The sequence below is a fragment of the Symphodus melops genome (genome assembly GCF_947650265.1).
Source record: "Symphodus melops genome assembly, chromosome: 1".
Taxonomy (NCBI): Eukaryota; Metazoa; Chordata; class Actinopteri; order Labriformes; family Labridae; genus Symphodus; species Symphodus melops.
The window spans coordinates 14,228,107-14,246,488 of record NC_136691.1 but is presented as its reverse complement, the minus strand read 5'-3'; the positions used below and the strand labels follow the sequence as shown (position 1 = coordinate 14,246,488).

Below are 18,382 nucleotides of genomic sequence, written 5' to 3'. Positions count from 1 at the left end.
TTAAGAGCAATAAGCGTTATAGAACGTTTTTTCCATTTTTCATTTTGGTTAAAAAACACAACGACATGTTTTTCATTTCTGGCTGTCTGTCTCATTTCAGGTGTAAAATAACAAAAGCTCATCATCTTCCTCAGACTGTTTTGAAAGGGTGAGATATTTTGTGTTTTCCTCTTGCAACAGGTAAACAGTACTGACTTTAAAATTCAAGGTGATGTTGTAACAACACTTGATGCACAGTGTCTGCATCAGAAGTCTCTACCTAAAATGTGTTGAATAATTCTATTGGAGAAAAGATATGTACATACATCACACAGCAAGGTTATTGTAAAAAAAAAGCTCCAATTCGGTTAACTCATACTGTCTTTATAAACCAGTGTAATAATACTTCAATCGTAATAGCTTTAATAATGACGTACATTCCTGTTACAACACACATTTAAAGGATGAGATAGGTACTTCTCATCCTGAGGCTTTAGCTCTCAGTGATGGGTTTTTTTTAGAAATTGATGCCCGTCATGATTTAAAGTCAGTCATTTCTGTTTATTATAGCAAAATTAAAATTGTAGGTTTTAAAATGTTCACAACAACACACCTTATTTAGTCAAATATTTTATGTTAGACTGGAGATTGGAGTCACATGACAACAAGAAGCAAAATTGGATTTGTAGAGCCAATATCCCCAATGTCGATAATGACATTGGGGATATAAAAAATAATCCGATAACGATATATCAGCCTTAGATCTGTAGAGATAGATGTAGATATATACATTTATTGCGTTGATCCCTACAAAGGCATCAAACAATTGTGTAAACATTTATTCAATGAAGACAAGATGGTCACTCAACAAGAAAGTAACTGTGCATGTCTGTGTATCACTGTTTGACATCCTGGAGAGTGATGTTGTTTGTTGTAATCTATATAGCGCCCTCTGCTGGTTACAAAGAACTGCTGTGTAATAGAATGAAACCAAAACGAAATAACATTTGACTGGTGAATAAATTGAGTAATATCAGCTCATATCTGGGATATAATGAGCTGATACCATTAGTCACTGGAAAAGCTGATTAAAAGGTTGGGCTCTTATGACAACTAATAGTTATAGTCCACAGATGTAGAGGACACAGAGTTTTGTGTAAAACAGAAAAAAGAGTGTTGCTTTTTACAGCAGTGACTTACGAGCAGACGTAGCAAAGATTCAGCTTGTAACACAATGGCTCAGGTCCTTTGAAATGTCCCTGCAAGTTTGTGGTTCAGCTAAAATTCAGCAGGAACCTTTCACCAGCTCAGAACGAAGGAAATGCAGCTATCATCAGTGTGTTAATAACAACTCCTACTGTGACATGTAATCCAAGGATGAAACACTGTCACTTTGGCTGCTAGTCTTTCATGATTTACTGACATTTAATCCTTTTATTTAACATCACTTCTTAAGATAACACAATGTGCTATGAATAAAGTCAGCATTGTGTGCATCGTTGGAGAAATTTATTCAGTGGCTGTAATCTTCCCTGAAATCTATAGAGAAAAAATTGTTTACTAAAGTCATCAACTCCTAAATTGAGTCTTGGCAGCAGCAGCAGAAGAAGCTTATTCCTCAGTGGTTAGAGAATTAGACTCTGTTTGACTGGAACAATTGAGTCAGCAAGGTGCTCCATAGTGGACTGTAATAAAGCTCAGCGTAGTGCACAGCTCACCTCTCAGGGGAATGAGCCAGAGAAGGGGAAATATCCCGGAAAATGCTGTAGTCTTTGGGGTGTTTGCAGTGATATGTATCAGGGTTCTTTAACAAAAGGAAAAATGTATTATTGTTTTTTTAACCTTTGCAGTTAACCTTGCCTAAAGAAAAGGATATCATGTTGTCTGATGTCTGTTTATCCATCTAATTTTAGTAGATAGATAGATAGATAGATAGATAGATAGATAGATAGATAGATAGATAGATAGATAGATAGATAGATAGATAGATAGATAGATAGATAGATAGATAGATAGATAGATAGATAGATAGATAGATAGATAGATAGATAGATAGATAGATAATTGATCCCGAGGGAAATTCAAGTAGTATGCTGCAAACTGTAAATGAGTCCTACTACACAACTTTCTTGTTGTTTGTTGTTTTTTTGTTTTTAGCTGTGTGCACTTTAAGGTGAAGCCAAGTAATCTCATTGTACAATTTGTATAATGACAATAAAGGCATTTTATTCTATTCTATTAAAAACTTTTAAATAATGTGGGCTGCTCTTAACATCCTCTAAGTCTTCATCAATTCATATTAAGACTAAATCATTTCTTTACTGTTTTTTTTCCCATTAATGTTTCTTTTCTATTTGTGCCTGCATGCTGCCCTTTTCGTATTTCCTTGAATTTGCCATCACACTGAACCCACACAGTCAGAAGATGAGGGAAAGCGTGAAGCCCTTTTGAGGAACATTGCAGCAAGAAGTGGCTCTCGGTATAACAACTGAACAACAAACATCTGAAAGCAGGTACAGGTAGACCCTGTGGAATGTTGGTCATGGTTACATGTTCAGTTTATTAGTTTTCCTCTTAATCTATCAGATTGGAGACCCCTGTGATGAGCCATGAGATTTACTCAGAGACTGTAGGTCCCAAACCATCACACCAGTATTCCCTTTAGAGATGATAGGACTTGTGATTTTTTTTTTCAGGTTTACTTTCAGTGTAAAGATGTGTTTGCATCCACACAGCATGTACACAATAATCAATTTAGAAGGAGGCATGTATAGCTCAGCACGTACACGTACACAGATGCACACAGACGACTCCTGTAGAACCACATACAATTGATTTTTCTGTGTATGTGTGCTTCACCACTGCATCGATGCACAAGCATCCCTTGATGGTAAGGAAGCAGCGACCATACAGTGCCATTGTTAAATGAATCATGTTAATTACAATGTAACAAACAATACGTAATGCACTTTGTTCATGTAGCTAAAAATCAAAACCACACATCTCTGTATAGTGTGTATAGTCAGCACTAATCAGTATCTTGGGGATTTAAAATTAAACCAAAATGGCAAGGAATATTGATTTTCCCAGTGACTAACCTAAAAAAGTGTCAAGCCATAATATTGGATTATTAGTGAGATTGTTTGGCTTCTTTCAGCTCATTATTTGGTTTGTTTCTTGGCCCACAAATTTATTGTGGATCGTTTCGAGATTATCTCATCTTTGGCATGAAATCTTGTTAAGAAGTCTATTTTATCAACAGTATCAGCAGTCTATTACAACATCTTATCAAGTTGTACTGTATATTGGATGAATATGAAGATATTGAGATAAGATGACAATAACTCAACTCATTTTAGATTTGTTTTTTAAAATTGCATTTTGTGTCCCCATTATTTTGTAAGAATGCAGTAGCCTACTACTAATTGCTTGTGACTCTCTTTAACATAGTTTTCAATAAGTCTATAAAAAAAATAAAGAAGATTTTCTAATAAGATTTTAAAAAAGCAATGAATGTTATTTGTCGATTGGTGAATAGAACTCTCTAAATATAAAGCTAAGTTTATAAACACCTATAGGCACATTTTTTCAAGAGCTTATTTTGAAATTAAAGGTCACATGTCATGCAAAAAATTAAAAAATAAATAAATAAATAAATATATATATATATATATATATATATATATATATATACAATGGTGCGACCCTAAATTATGAGAAAAGCCTATCTTCTCCATCTTTCAATTCTCCACTGCTTAGAAAATGTGAGCTCAAAGAGGTTGTTTGGAGATTTGCCCTTTGCGACATCACAAACAGCAGCAACCCCTCCCCCAGGTGGGTGACACTCCCACAGATATGTTTGCTCTTTCCTTCAATTCTGACTTGATTTTCAGGGTATTACATTAGTGGCACACGCTGCTGCTACATTTCACTCACAAACTGCTCTGACCCAAGGCACAGAAAAAGAAAGGGCCTTCTTGAGAGGGCTCAGGTCTGATGAAACAACTTCCCAGTTATCACTTGGTTGTCTTGGCAGTGGTGAGCTGAGGAGGCAGCATAACAAGTACATTAATACACTGGAGAAGAGAAATGAAACTGAACTGAACATCAAAGACAACACCTTCCAGCCGCCTCTGTAGTGGACTGACGCAACATAGAGCCCTGGTGTGTTCAGCTCTGTCCAACCAGCCCCCATCAGTCTGAGTTAAAGTCTGGTTACTGCACTCAGATTCAAGAAATCTTATTCTATGTTGCAAAAAAATAAAAAATCTTATTAACGCATATGAGTGTGTGCTTATATAACTGTCTCTATCTAACAATATGCATAAGCCTTGCAGATTTTTCTGCAAACTTTTTGTCTCCATTTAAAGAATGATGATTGTTTCTCACACTATTACTGTCTCAGATGTCAACTATCTGTGCTACACATCACCGTGTATTACAGTTTTAAGAGAATGTGCATTATTCATTGCTTCTAAAAGGTGTTCAATGTTTTTTTTGTTTTCTACAGAGATTAAAGGTCATCTATTCATATAACCTTCACTTTGTTTTGATCTTATTTATCCTTTGCCACATTCCAATCCCCCCCACTGGAATCATTAAGGTTTCATCTTAATCCTGCTGAGCACAAAGTGATTTGTTATTGATGATAAACTGGATTTTGCAAAACATAATTTATTTGTAACCTTGGATTAAATGGCACTCAAACCAAACACTGGGGTGATAAATCATCAAAGTCTATGCAGGATATTAAAAAGCATTGCAGCATCAGCGCAAGCTTAAGTTATAAATGCACCCAAGGATAGTTTTTGAAGAAAAAAAACCCCAAAACATATCTCCTTGTGTTTTAAATCATTTCTGTTCTAAATCAGAGTCCTTTTTAACCACCTGCCTTTCACTTGTCATTGTTCATACACTGACCTGAATAGAAGCTCCCACATCTCTGCGTTCGTTTTGCAGGGGTACAGCTCAATTCGGAATTGTATAAACACACTCACTGATGCTGCTGTTATCGCAAGCGGCTTGGATTCGGGAAGATGAAGTGTTGCTGCCATCTAGTGCTGAACACTAATCCTTCTGTGTAAACTTTTAGAGGGAAATGCATGGAAAACTCAAATCTTCAGTAAATGTTCTGTCAATGCGGACCTGCATACATGTGAAAATATAAAAGAAATTAATTCTGCATGTCGGCATTTGTAAAAGGTCCTTGCCGAGGCCACAGCCTACCTAAAAGCGTGTAAAATGTGTTTTACTTTAGCCAATAAGCTGCTCTTTTCTCCGTGTATTAGATGCTGCGTTGTTTTATATTTTTTGCGGATTTTATTGCGTATTCGGCTGATGGGATTTTTATGTTTTGTAAAGCACATTGTGACGTTGGTCGACTCTTCTTAAGTGCTTTATAAACTTTATCATTATTATATATTAACTCAACTCCTCCAATTTTAGTTGACTAGGAATGACAAAAACCACAATTTGGATGACAGATTATGTAGCTTTCTGCTTTTTTATGTATTGTCTCCCTCTGCCATGATGCCCTGAAAAGCTAAAGACTTCTTCCTGCATCTTATTCCAATTCCCCCATCCCGTTTGCCCAACATTTCTGCTGTGTAAAAGGTTTTTTTTCTTGCCACTGTAGCTTTGCTAAACGTTGCTTAGTGCTGTGATCATATAGCTTTACCAGCATAGCAATGAGTGAGTTATTTTACCCGCTCCTTTATAGCAAAAGAGAAAGTAAGGTATTTCACCTGCTCTTTGTAAATTATACCGAGAAAACATTTAGAAATTGGCACTAAACAAGTTGGTGTGGAAGAATTTTTTTTTGAAGAAACAGACTGTTTGCCTGTTAAGTATTCATGTCTCAGCTTTGAAAGTCTATGTACTAGAGACCCCTCACTTTCAGTGTTGTAGTGGAGGTTCAATAGTTAGTTTACATATTTAATGAGCAATTGGCCACACAACAGGGTACCTATTGAATCGTACCACCTCAGCATGACACGAGTTCCTAGGGGTTGTTTTTATGTGGAGGTATGCTGATTTGATCATTAATCTTTTGAGCAACTGCAGTATCAAATTCTTACAACCACATCTTTACATTTAATTGTACACTTATGTATTAAACTATATTGTGCACCAGTTCTCAAAAGTATAACTCCTCTCTGTTAACTAATCTATACACATTTCATCAAAGTAGATGAGATGCTGCATGGCAATGCTACAACCACTATCCCTTTTAAACAAGTGTATGCACGATATTACGTGCTTACATTTCATCCGAACAAACATTGCACCAACCACTTTATATCAGGCGTGTGCAGCTTTAAATCGTTTTGGTTTCAAGGGACAGCATCAGCTGTGCTAAACTGCTTCTGGATATTTTAGACCTAAAGTGCTCCAAACTTAGTAAAGCTGACAAATTGCATTCTAACACTCATATCTAACAACTTCCAGGTATTTTAATGTATATAGACACTGAACAGCAATGGGTCAGGATACTGGGGTTTTAACTTCGGAATTTGTGACCATTCGCTGTTTTGTAGTCTGATGATTAGATTTTCACCATCCATCTGCATATCCTGACTATATCTGTATACAATCAACACCATGTGTGTAATAGTTTTAGAACATAATAATACACAATTCAAGTAGTGTGGACAAAAAAAACACATTTATTTGCAGTGCCAAATTATCCCATTGTTCCAGGCTTCCACAGGTCCCTATGGTCATCTGGAAGATCAGACATTTAGTCCAGCTGTAAGAAAACAAACATACCATTATAGAAAGTGAAATTCACATGTAAGTTCTCTTCTCTACAAGTCAAACAAATCGAAATTGAATTAAAAAAAAAAAAAGTAATGGCCCCTCTCATCTAAGGGGTCTTCACTATTAATTAAGAAACCCACTGTTTGTTTACATTATACTTTGAGTTAAATAAAGGCTAGGGCTGGGTTGTAAACATAGCCGGACTACAGTGAGTTTAACTCATAAAAATTGTAAATACTTGCCTTGACGAAGCCGATGTCTTTGGCGTACTGCCTGAAGCACTGACGGCACATGTTGAGCCCGTATTTACGGATCAGACCATGTCTGTTCGAGCAAACCCGGCTGTGGAGAGAAAGAGTGTTTTATGATCTTGAGGGTTAAAAATCTACTGAACATGCATCTAAATTCAACTTCTGCAGCCGGAAGTACACACAAGCCAAGAGCCGGTCCTCTCGCTTCTGAAGCGAGAATACAAATAATCTCATACTACCGCTGAAGCTTCTCTTTCCTATGATTATAAAATACTTAACATACATACAACTGTGTTTAACGCTGCCCTTGTACATCCAATAGCTGTATTTCAGCTTCAAAGACTGTTAGCGGCTAACTCATTCGGCTGCTCGGCTAGCTCGATCTTCCCCCGCCATGTTGGCCCCAGAGTTGCGTCCATGCGGTTCATATCAAAAGATAATATCTTGAGGCCTAAAGCTACAAACACCATAAAAATAACACAGCAGTGCACTTATTACAATTAATAACACATTAAAGGCGTCACTGACCAGGATCGGGATCCCTGTCCGAATTTTCTGGGGTGACTCCAATAGAGCTGCTGATGGCCCATCTTGTCTCTTTCGCTCGAGCGTAGGAAAGGAAGAAAGAGGGACGCGCATGCGCAAATGAGGCTTTTAGCTGTCGTGTTTCCGGCTGTGGGGTTGTTTGTTAGCGCCCCCTAGTGGTAGAACAACGTCAGTATCTATGGATAACAATAAATCCTGCTGGTCATATAATATACTTTAAACCCTGTGTAAACCCTGTTAAGCTCATTTAGTGTAGCTGTTCACTCATAACACACACTTGTCAGCTGTACTTTTGTATAAATTGGGAATATATTACAAAGTATGTTTTTATAGGGCTGCTTATCATAATTATGTTGTGCCGAAAAGAGCTAGTCATCAGAAAAATAAAATGCTAAAATTGAAGAAGTTTAAGGCACATAAATCTTCATCTCAATTAGATAGATAGATAGATAGATACTTTATTGATCCCGGGGGAAATTCATAGTACATAGTACAATTAACTATGTACCCATGTAAAACAAGCTGCCTGAGTTAGCAACAAAGAATTTCCATTCCATGTTTCAGGTATAATGACAGATATAATGTCAACTGTCTCCCCCCCCCCCCCCCCCCCCTGTGTATAACTAGCTATATTTATGTCCTGAATTTGCACTTAGAAAATACAAACAATGACACAAACAGCACAGTCCTAGAGAAAAATAAACCCTACAGTAGATAACCAGTTTATTCTGACTCATTCATTGAGGTCTTTTTTTATTATTATTATTAAATAAAGCTGATTTTAACCACTGGTGTCCTGCTCATATCATTGTTCTTATAAGCTATGAATGGGTATGGGTGTAGTACTAAAAAAAAAACTAAACCTACCTTCCACTGTGATATGACCATAGACTGTAAAAATAATAAAATAATATGATAAATATTGTTTCAGCATCATGAGGGTTGTGTCTCGAGCGCCCCCCGCAGGAGCAGTGCATTGTGGGACAGCGGTAGGCTGTGGATCCGTATTTGTGATACATATATATATATTTTTTTTACAGCTAGCTGATAGTTGCGTTTCCATGCAGCCTGCTGGAAGAAATGGAGGAAAATGGGACGCCTCCTTGTTGATGTTACTCTCTGAGAGGACCGCACGGCTGCCCCACTTTTAGGTAAATATTGTAACACGTCGGTTCTGGTTCGTCGTGGACGCTGTTGTTGACGAGGTTTGGTCTGTACGGACTGATTGTAAGTTGTTAGCTGTGAAAGCTAACTTACTGTTAGCATTTAAATGATGCTTCCCCGTTTTAAAATCGCGAAGCTGGGACGCAGACTGGTGTTTTAGTGGATGTGAAAGCGTTTAGTTTGAGCTGGTAGGATAGCAGACACGGTGTGAAGCGTTAACATCGATGTAAGCTCGGTTTGCCTGACACACAGAAAAACGTCAAAGCTTGTAGGCTTCAAGGGAAACATTGCATGTTTACACTGCAAGGAAATACAGTGATGCACTGCAAGGAAGACAGTGTTTGAATTCATCGGTTCTGGTTATGCAATGAATAAGAAATCCGGTTTTTACTGCAGAACTACTTTCACCTGCATAATCCATGTTTTTTTTTTTTCTGATTGTGACCAAATGCAAGAGTGCTGTGCAGGACATGCTCGCATGAAGCAGATGGCCTAGATACCATTTCTATGTTGTCTAATGCAAAACACTGCTTTTAAATATGACTATGTAAAAGTGCATGTCCTTAGATATAATTCAGAAAGCTTTGTTCAGTTTTATAGCAGCTACTTTGAGCATGTTCATTCTTATTTTAACAGATACGAAAAGCTGTCAAAAGCATTAATGAAGTGTCAGGGCTATATTGATACCTCCAACTGGGGAGTGAGAGGCAGGCAGGGAGAGGACACGTTTGTGTTGGGTAGGAAGCCGAGGAGACCCAACTTTTAATAAGAAAACAATTGTGAAAGAGTTAGTGTGGTTTGGGGGGGGGAAGCAGAAAGTGTGATTTTTGATAATGAGGGCCCAGCTGTATTAAAAGATGTAGAAGCATGCTGCAAACGTAAACTGAAGAAACAACAAAAGAGGGTAAACTTTGAACGAGCTTCATTCACACAGAGGCAGGAAGTGGTCCAGGTTTCTTATTTAATCTATACCTTTTGAAAGTGTCACTCTCATTTTTTTTGTTTGTTTTACCAGCCTATTCTTTACGAGCTTGTTTAATTGTTTCTACTGCATCCTAAATATATTTCCAATGGGCAAATGGAGTTACTTTCTATTTTTTCCTGCTTCAGCTTATGATGTAAAAAAAATGATTAATTCATTGTGATATATATATATATGTATGTATATATATATATATGTAAGAAATCTACAAGCCTTGTAGCGTTTACTTTCCTACTTATGTACTATATATATTTCTTTACTTCTGTACTTTTTTTTTTGAGCAAACAGAATTTCCCTCTATTTAGACAAATGTTTTCATCAGTAAACTTAGTTAAAACGAGGATCTTCCACTCCTTTCTCTTAATGTAATAATATCTTCTATTTGTAGTTGAAATGTGTGAAGGTGATCTGACCATATAAAACATTTACACTATGGTTCACATGAGCTCTTAAAACTTGAGCCTTTTTGCATAAGTCTCCATGATGCAATATCCTGCACCCTCACATGACACAAAGATGATGAAATTGTTATTCATGTAGTTGTTTCAACCATTTTGCTCAGTCCTATTTGCCCCAATGCACCTAATGCTATCTATGATCTTATTTCTCATATAGGTGGTTCATGCACACTGCTACCCTGCTGCCTCCCAGCGACCGTAATGCCTTATGGAAAATCCATCCACCATCAATGACATTCCAGTGGGATCCATGTTTACAACAACGGATCATTTTGCCAACAATTAGCCTCACAGCAGCTTTTTTTAGTTAAGCTTGCCCCCTTTGTTAAGCACAGCATCTTAGTTTGAAACCTGTGCTTTTTGTTTCACTGCAACCAATTTTTCTCCTTTTGCAAGAAGCTAACCCCCTATCATGAGATTCCGAATCTACAAGAGAAAGGTGGTGATACTGACTCTGGTGGTTGTCATCTGTGGCCTCGCTTTCTGGAGCAGCGGAAGGCAGAAGAAGAACGAAAGTGCAGCGTTGCCCAAGGAGATAGAGCCGGCGAGGAGAAGCAGCAGCATTAGCAGTAGCAGCAGTAGCATCAACAATCATATCCAGGTGCAAGCTACACCTGCGGCTATTCGGTTGTCTGTTCCACCTCCTGTTATACAAACAAATGACACACACCAGGAAAAAGCTAAGGACAAAGAGAAGATACCCAAGCCAGAGCTCGATAACACCACTTTAGTCTATCGAGGCATTGTTTTCCAGCTTAACTTTGACCAGACAATAAAAAACGAGGAAAAGTTCAAGGCAGCGCGGCAGAAGGATGATCTGGTCGTGGTTGTTCAGGTCCATAATCGACCAGACTACCTTAAGCTGTTATTGGACAGTTTACGGAAAGCCAGAGGTGTAGAGAACATACTGCTGATATTCAGCCATGATTTCTGGTCCCCAGAGATAAACAAGGTGGTGGCCTCTGTTGACTTCTGTCAGGTACTTCAGATTTTCTTCCCCTTCAGCATCCAGTTGTACCCGCAGGAGTTCCCCGGACATGACCCCAAGGACTGCCCCAGAGACATTCCTAAAAAAGACGCCTTAAAGCTGGGCTGCATCAATGCAGAGTACCCTGACTCGTTCGGCCACTACCGTGAGGCCAAGTTCTCCCAGACCAAGCACCACTGGTGGTGGAAGCTGCACTTTGTATGGGAGAGAGTCAAGGCTGTGAAGGATCATAAGGGCCTGGTGCTGTTGATCGAGGAGGATCACTTTATGTCCCCGGACTTTATCCATCTCTTAAAGCTGATGTCGGCTCTGAAGAGGGAGCAGTGCTCCGACTGCGACATCCTCTCATTGGGGAGCTACAGTCACATTGGCTACTCCAGCAAAGCCAATAAGGTGGAGGTAAAAGCTTGGAAGTCCACCGAGCACAACATGGGGATGGCTCTGAGCAGAGAGACGTACCAGAAGCTCATCCAGTGCACCGACACATTCTGCACATATGACGACTACAACTGGGACTGGTCCTTGCAGCACCTGACCGTGTCCTGCCTGCCCTCCTACTGGAAGGTCATGGTAAGCGAGGCGCCGAGGATCTTCCACGCCGGAGACTGCGGCATGCACCACAAGAAATCTTCCTGCATGCCGATCAGCCAGAAAACCAAGATTGAGAACATCCTACAGAGCAGTGGGAACCAGCTGTTCCCAAAGAACCTCCTGATAACAAAGAGACTGCCCGCCAACGGGGCCGGAGGGGTGGCCCCACATGTGAAAAACGGTGGTTGGGGCGATATCAGGGACCATGAACTCTGCAAGAGTTATGTGCGATTACAGTGACCTTAATTACTACTATTATATATTATTGTCTCTTTTGCATCCTCTATAAAGAAAAAAGCCTTTTAAAAGTAAATCTTTATGGACTATCTTCATATTGCCTGTTTTATTGGACTGTTCCAAATAAAGACGAATGTTGGATTTTTGGCTTCTTTAACACAAACATGTCTTCAAATTGACTTATTTAACTGATTCCTGCCAAGTCTACTTTATTACGTTAGTCGTTAATAACAACAATGCTCTTAACAATCTATGGCTTTGTTTCCTCTAACTAGGCTTTAGATTGGTTTATTGCAATAATGTACAAGAGCATTTGACTGAGGTCAATTAGGTAGAGCAAGCAAGTGCTCATGAGGACAGTCTTGAATTTCGTGTGGCCATGCATTTGGTAATTCCACTGTGCATGCATAATTAATTTGAAGATATTTATATAACACAAAATTGCTGAGATGAAAAAAGGTCCTTTGAGACACCTTGTTCCATTTAAACCATGTCTTAATCTTCTACAGGTATGTAGAGCAAGCTGAGACAGTCATTACTCCTGTGACTGCTGAGAGGATCTGAGGTGCACAGTATTCAGACACATGCTAGTAATCCTCCCATATTAGGCACATGGAACTCAAGCAGAGGCTGTTTGTTTGGTGCAGTGCATTTCGTGACTTTTGTTGCAATGCATCAATCTGTAGCTGAGCAGTCAGGGTCCAATCTGACTGTTTAGCCACCTGTATCCTTTTGCCAAGATTTTTTTTTTTTTTTGCAGATTAATGCCCACAATGCACTTGGAGCGGTCCTAAGACACTGATGCAACTTTCTCGTCGCTGTTGTTGCCATTGAAGGTGCATTTACATTTTAAGTGTTTGGACCACAGCTCAGTATTGATGGTTTCCGCTGAGGCCCTAGCTCGATGGCTCATCTGAAGGCTGCATTGATCGACCCTTCCCGCCTCGGGCAATGTTTAACAATCAGTTCTGCACACTGTTCAAAATCTGGAGTTACTGCAAAGTTATCGCTGACTAAACACATCTTTTGGATATTTTAAAATACCTTTCTGGAGAGCTTTCTGAGATCTTGCTCTTGACAAAACTCCTAAATGTTTGCATGAATTAAATATGAAATGCTAAATGTAAGCACAGTGGTTCATTAGGACACACAATTGTAAGATATTGATCAGCACTGGCAGAACAGGCTGCAGAAAAATAATTCTGACTTCGTATTTAATACGTGAACTTAAATTCCTAATGCAGTGTGAAAACGTGTGATTCTGGGGCTGCTGTGCTGAGGTCATGTGGCTGGTGAATTGTGTAGCTGCTCCCTTGGTGAAGTCAATTATTGGGCCCACATCTCAGGGGACACGGCTCAGAATAGAACCGAGAATAAGAGGAAGTGGAACTCTGCTCTGGATTCTTGATGACTAATGTGTTATGTGCACTTGCCTCTAAAAAACGTTTGTTATTCTTCATTTTCTTCATAGTTTGATGACGCAAGAATGTACGGTAATCCTTGACTGCAAAGTCAGTTTGTCAGTAAATGTTTGGGTTCAGAGCACCTTCATACGGTGAAAACCGATGTCAACAAAGAAGAACAGATTGCCCAATGACATGTGGGCAACGTGTGTCAACTGAAGCAGACAGCAAAGATGAAGGATCAACATAAGAATTATTTCCAGTAGCAACACTATAAGGGATGTTTTTTAAACGTAGCCACAGATGTAATATTTCCATGAAATGAATTTTTTCTAAAAAGATAAAGAAACTGTATTATTTCCCTTAATGTGCTTCAATATAGACACAAAACACTTGCTGGAAAATAGAGTCTAACTACAAATATTTAGGACACTATGTATTAATTACACAATATTTTGACTTTATATTTTGATTTTTTTTTTAATGTTGGCTTGCATAGAAAAAGGAAATAACATAATTTTAACTCTTTTTAGCAGAACGACATTGACTTGATTTAAAGTATTAGATTAAAAGTGCTCTAATCACACATTTCAAAATGAGCAAATGAGTCACTGTAAGATATGAATCCTCAGAGAATACTTACCAAACACGACAGCTCGCCTAAGTTTTACACAGAGGTTTAAGGCCTTTAAGCTCATTGTTTTGGCATCCCTGTAGTGACTAGCTTAAACCAATGAATTGTCACTTTTTTACACAATGTAGTTCTTACCTAAACTTATAACTCGTCTCAACAATGGGCTTAATAAATATCCCTGACTCATTTGATAAACTCGGTTCAATTCTTACATTTAATAATCTGTCTCAACCTGTTAAAGAATGACATGACTCCCAACGATGTGTCATTTTGACAACGGCATGCATCCATTATCCCAATCCATTTTATTATGCTGTTAATATAGTGTTTTTTGCAACACACTGAATGCTGCTCATTCTTCTGGGAGGTTATATTTATCATTCACAGCTGTAGCACACATTGCTATGTAAACAAGAGTCGAGGTTAATATGGAGGCACACAGATTTGGGAATTGCGTCTGTGAGAAGATTATGAAAGCAGGCTTCCACATTAGCAATGGGAGTCTCTCTCAATCCATTGAATTTCTATCAAGAGGGACCTATTTCCCTGAGGATGCAAGATAAATGTAGCAGTTTTCAAAGCTCTAACTGTATATTATGATTGCTATTCAAATGGCCTGCTAGTAAAGTGGTTGATGCAGTTCATTTCATACCAAACAAAAAACGTTTGGTATGGTCAAAGTGATGTTTTCTATCTAAGACATCTCACCAAGCACCAATCCTGATACCTGCTCAGTATTGATGTATGCAGCTCTGAGGGGGATCAGACAGTTAGTCAGCGCCTGTCAGGAGTTGATTGATACACTGACAGGATGATCAGGTTTGCCCCAGCCTGCTGATCACTCATCCCACCACTTTCCTTTCTGTGATGCTACACGCTGCAGGTTTTAATGGCTGCAAGTGCTCATATTTCTTCTAAAAGTGTCTTATAAATTATGGAGGAGCAGTTTTATTCCCCCACGTTAAATATAAAATATAAATGAAGTAGTAAGGTTAAGTAGTAGAAATGCAATTGTATAAAGAAGACGGGAAGAGGACATGCACATATAGTGGCTATTTTGGTGATAGCTGTTTTAAAATAAAAGTTTACTTAATGATGAGTACCGGTACTTCTCAAGATTGCATTTGTCTTAGCAATACTGCCACCTACTGGCTACATGGGGTGGGAAAAAAGTATACGGATAGATTTCTATAGTAAGTAACTTGAAGGTGACATGAATCCACAGGTCATATTTAACCAGTACAAAAGCTTAAAAGAAAGATTATCCTGAAAATAATATGCTGAGCTAACCTCATTATTGCGCACAATGGCAGCATGACATGGAGTCTGTCTGTTCATAGTAACAAGCAATATGGTTGTTTCTAGATCATTAGAATCATTTCTTGTTATCAAAACAATACAAGCTTTATTTTCTCGAGGTAATGAGATAAAAAAAAAAAGTTGTCGAGAAAAGAGTGAAAGGAATTATTTGTCACAGGAAAACAAAGTTTGTCCACTTAAGGCTTCTGTGGCAAAAGTAAAAAATGTGGTGTAAAAACACTCAACTACAGCTAAAAATATGTCAATGTTATGAGTCTCATTTATAGAGTTAAAGTAACCTTGTCACAATCTGGTAATTTGATACCACATAATATGATCAGTATAACTGATTCAATGACGTGTACAGGTAACAGAACTGAAAATACCTGTGATTGATTACTGTAATAAAGTAAAAGTGATCACAATGAAAATAAATAGGCTACATAAGCTATAAATAGTGAAAATCTTTTTTTTTTTTTTAAATCAAACAGTAAATAATATTTTAGAAATAGAATAGAATATTGATACTGATGAAACCTGTATGTAAACATAACCATACAGTTAAAATAAATAAAATAGCCAACTATATAAAAGCCAGACTGAATAAACAAGTGGATAATAATATCACGGATCCTCTCATTTTTACATAAAAATGTGTGGTTTGGTCAGCCTTTAAGTAGAAATATTATAAAAGTGGAGCACAAAGCTCATTGATTACTTCATGAACCTGAATAATAGCACCATCTTGTGGCCATTTTTGTAAGACTGAGTTTATCAGTGATTTGGTCTTCTTCACCCAGATAGAAGCATAATAGAAAATAAATTTAAAAAAGTGTTTTTATTTTAAGAGGTCACTGTCTGCAGGCTCATTTAAAGACTATATAGCCTATATACTATAAAAACTAAGCTCCAGTTATTTTTTACATATAGATGGTACATTTACAACAGTAAAATTAATAATGTGAAGTGAACTTTTTAATTGGGTGATAAAGCTGTTGCCAAGTAAAATCTCCATAGTAACCCAGGTTGGTGTCCAGGTTATTCAAACAAAAACAACCTGAAAGCCATTTGAAACAAAACTCACTGAGGGACAGCAAGTGGTTTTAAAGTTTTATATTTTCGACGATTTCTTCCAAAAAGATCCTCATCATCTTTACTGTCGACACGATCAGTACTTTGAGATTAAACGAGGCGGGTGATTTATTAAATGACATTCACATGGTAGCCGAATCTAGCCTCCTGACCGAAAAACACAAAATAACCGAAACTCAAACTATTACAAAGCGTGTAAAGGCCTGTCTTAAGACTATTTCTAGTTAAAATAAGCCCCAATAGCCTCCGACATGAATTTAAGACAACTTTATACCTATAATTTTCACCTTTGTCCCTTTGAAACGTTTATTATTTTCACATCTTTAGGTTAATTCATAATTCATGACCTTTATTTGAGTTTGTTTTTACTAGAGATTATTTATACAAGATATTTTGATGCTCAACTAAATCTAATTGAAATGTTAAAAATGTTAAAACTTAAAAAATAATTATAATTAAAAAAAGGTTTTCATGTGCATTATGAAAGGTAAACAGCATTTTAAATCTCCTTAGTAACAGTTTAAAAGTCGCTGCAGGTTGCTAGGTGACTCAATAAGAAAAACAAACTTCAGAGACTACAGCAAGAGACCAAGAAGTTGGTCTTGGCCATTTTAGTTTCATATTTATTTAATTTTAGTAAGCCTGAAATATGACTGGAACCGGGCTTCATCCAGTAACAACAGTATGATGTCCATGCATCTTTTATTTTTGAGTGTGATCCTTTTTGGTTTGTTTTTTCTTCAGGAACAGGCGCAGAAATCAAAAGAAGAGACAGGAAGCATCCCATAGGAGGCTGACAGAATAAATCAAATAACTAGAAAGATGTAAAAAGATGAGGGCGATGAGTGTCAATGCTAACTTGATGACAACATTTTTCACACTATATACATTTCTCAGAATATAATGCTCACTTTGAGACAAAGTGAATTGCACACAAGTACATTTGTCCAGCATTGGAAGCAACTATATTTATTTATTATTGGTTAATTTAACACAATGAACATTGCTTCTTGTAAAAATACAAAGTATGTTTCCAGACATGGCTAATTTGTAGCCCGTGTCAAGGTTTTCTTTTTCCAAACGCAAATCTAACAAGGTTTAACTATATTCAAAAAGAATTTCACATGGTAGTAAAATAATTAAAAATCGGCATCAAATAATCCACAAAATCCTCCATTAGAGGGCGCTGCATCTGTAGCACCTGCAGTAATACATTTTCCAGCCAAGTCCTCACTATCATCATGTCTGCATTGTGAGGAGGTCAGCTCTTATGAAAAAATGTCTGAGGTGTCTGAGTGGTAAAATCCTGAGCTAAGATGAATACCATGACAATCAAAGAACACCATCTGGCTTACACTAAAAAGTAACTCTCCTCTTTGTTGCCTTTTTGCAAATATGAGTTAACATTCTGTAACAAGTGTTAGTAAGGATCCCTGCCATATCTAAACAGAAATCATTAATTTCCTTACAAACACAAAGCCATGAAATTGGTCAATGCTTTGTTTTTTGCACTAAGCCTAAAGGATCACAGGAAAAGAACCGAAACATGGAAAAGAGTACTCTTTGTGTAAAAGTCTTTATTTAATCACAAAGCAAAACATTTACAAAACACAACACACTGAATCAATGCAGCTGAATGCATCAAATGACCAATGTTTATTTAAAAGGAAGACATTAAGTGTCACTATACTCAACATAAAAAAAGCACAATAAAACCCTCTGCATATTATAAACAAGATGTACTGTATCTATGCTAGCTCATGATTGTCAGTGGAAAAGCAATATCAAATACAAACTCAGTAAAAAAACAAAAAAAACAAATGCATTGTCTGATATCCTGTAAAGGCTTACATACACTGTACATTGAGTTTAGTTTTGAATCTGTGTTTTCTTTCATTCATAAATAAGCTTTTGTTTAGAGGGCATGACGTTAGTGATGCAACATGTTCTTTATTTAAATGGATTACATGAGTAGAGATTTGCAGATTTTAGTCATCAT

General features: G+C 37.5%; 3 protein-coding genes across 3 annotated transcripts in view; 1 reads left to right on the top strand and 2 right to left on the bottom strand.

Annotated features, from left to right (window-relative positions):
- Nucleotides 1-18,382, bottom strand: part of dll4 (delta-like 4) — a 250,962-nt gene that overhangs the window by 116,323 nt on the left and 116,257 nt on the right. The window lies entirely within an intron of this gene.
- Nucleotides 6,622-7,629, bottom strand: rps29 (ribosomal protein S29). Its single transcript, XM_079367967.1, has 3 exons — nucleotides 7,518-7,629; nucleotides 6,981-7,080; nucleotides 6,622-6,727 (listed from the first exon to the last, which is right to left on the bottom strand). Exons 1-3 carry the CDS (start codon nucleotides 7,577-7,579, stop codon nucleotides 6,719-6,721), a joined length of 171 nt encoding a protein of 56 aa, XP_079224093.1. The 5' UTR covers nucleotides 7,580-7,629; the 3' UTR covers nucleotides 6,622-6,718.
- On the top strand, nucleotides 8,486-12,118 carry mgat2 (alpha-1,6-mannosyl-glycoprotein 2-beta-N-acetylglucosaminyltransferase). The gene is made up of 2 exons (XM_079338998.1): nucleotides 8,486-8,686; nucleotides 10,297-12,118. The coding sequence occupies exon 2, from the start codon at nucleotides 10,552-10,554 to the stop codon at nucleotides 11,956-11,958; it is 1,407 nt and encodes a 468-aa protein (XP_079195124.1). The 5' UTR covers nucleotides 8,486-8,686; nucleotides 10,297-10,551; the 3' UTR covers nucleotides 11,959-12,118.

Excerpts from the sequence above, each read along its gene's own strand:
- rps29 (XM_079367967.1), bottom strand. The coding sequence starts at position 7,579 with ATGGGCCATCAGCAGCTCTATTGGAGTCACCCCAGAAAATTCGGACAG. Across the intron at positions 7,081-7,517 it reads GGACAGGGATCCCGATCCTG|CCGGGTTTGCTCGAACAGAC; the intron begins GTCAGTGACGCC and ends TTCTCTCCACAG.
- mgat2 (XM_079338998.1), top strand. The coding sequence starts at position 10,552 with ATGAGATTCCGAATCTACAAGAGAAAGGTGGTGATACTGACTCTGGTG.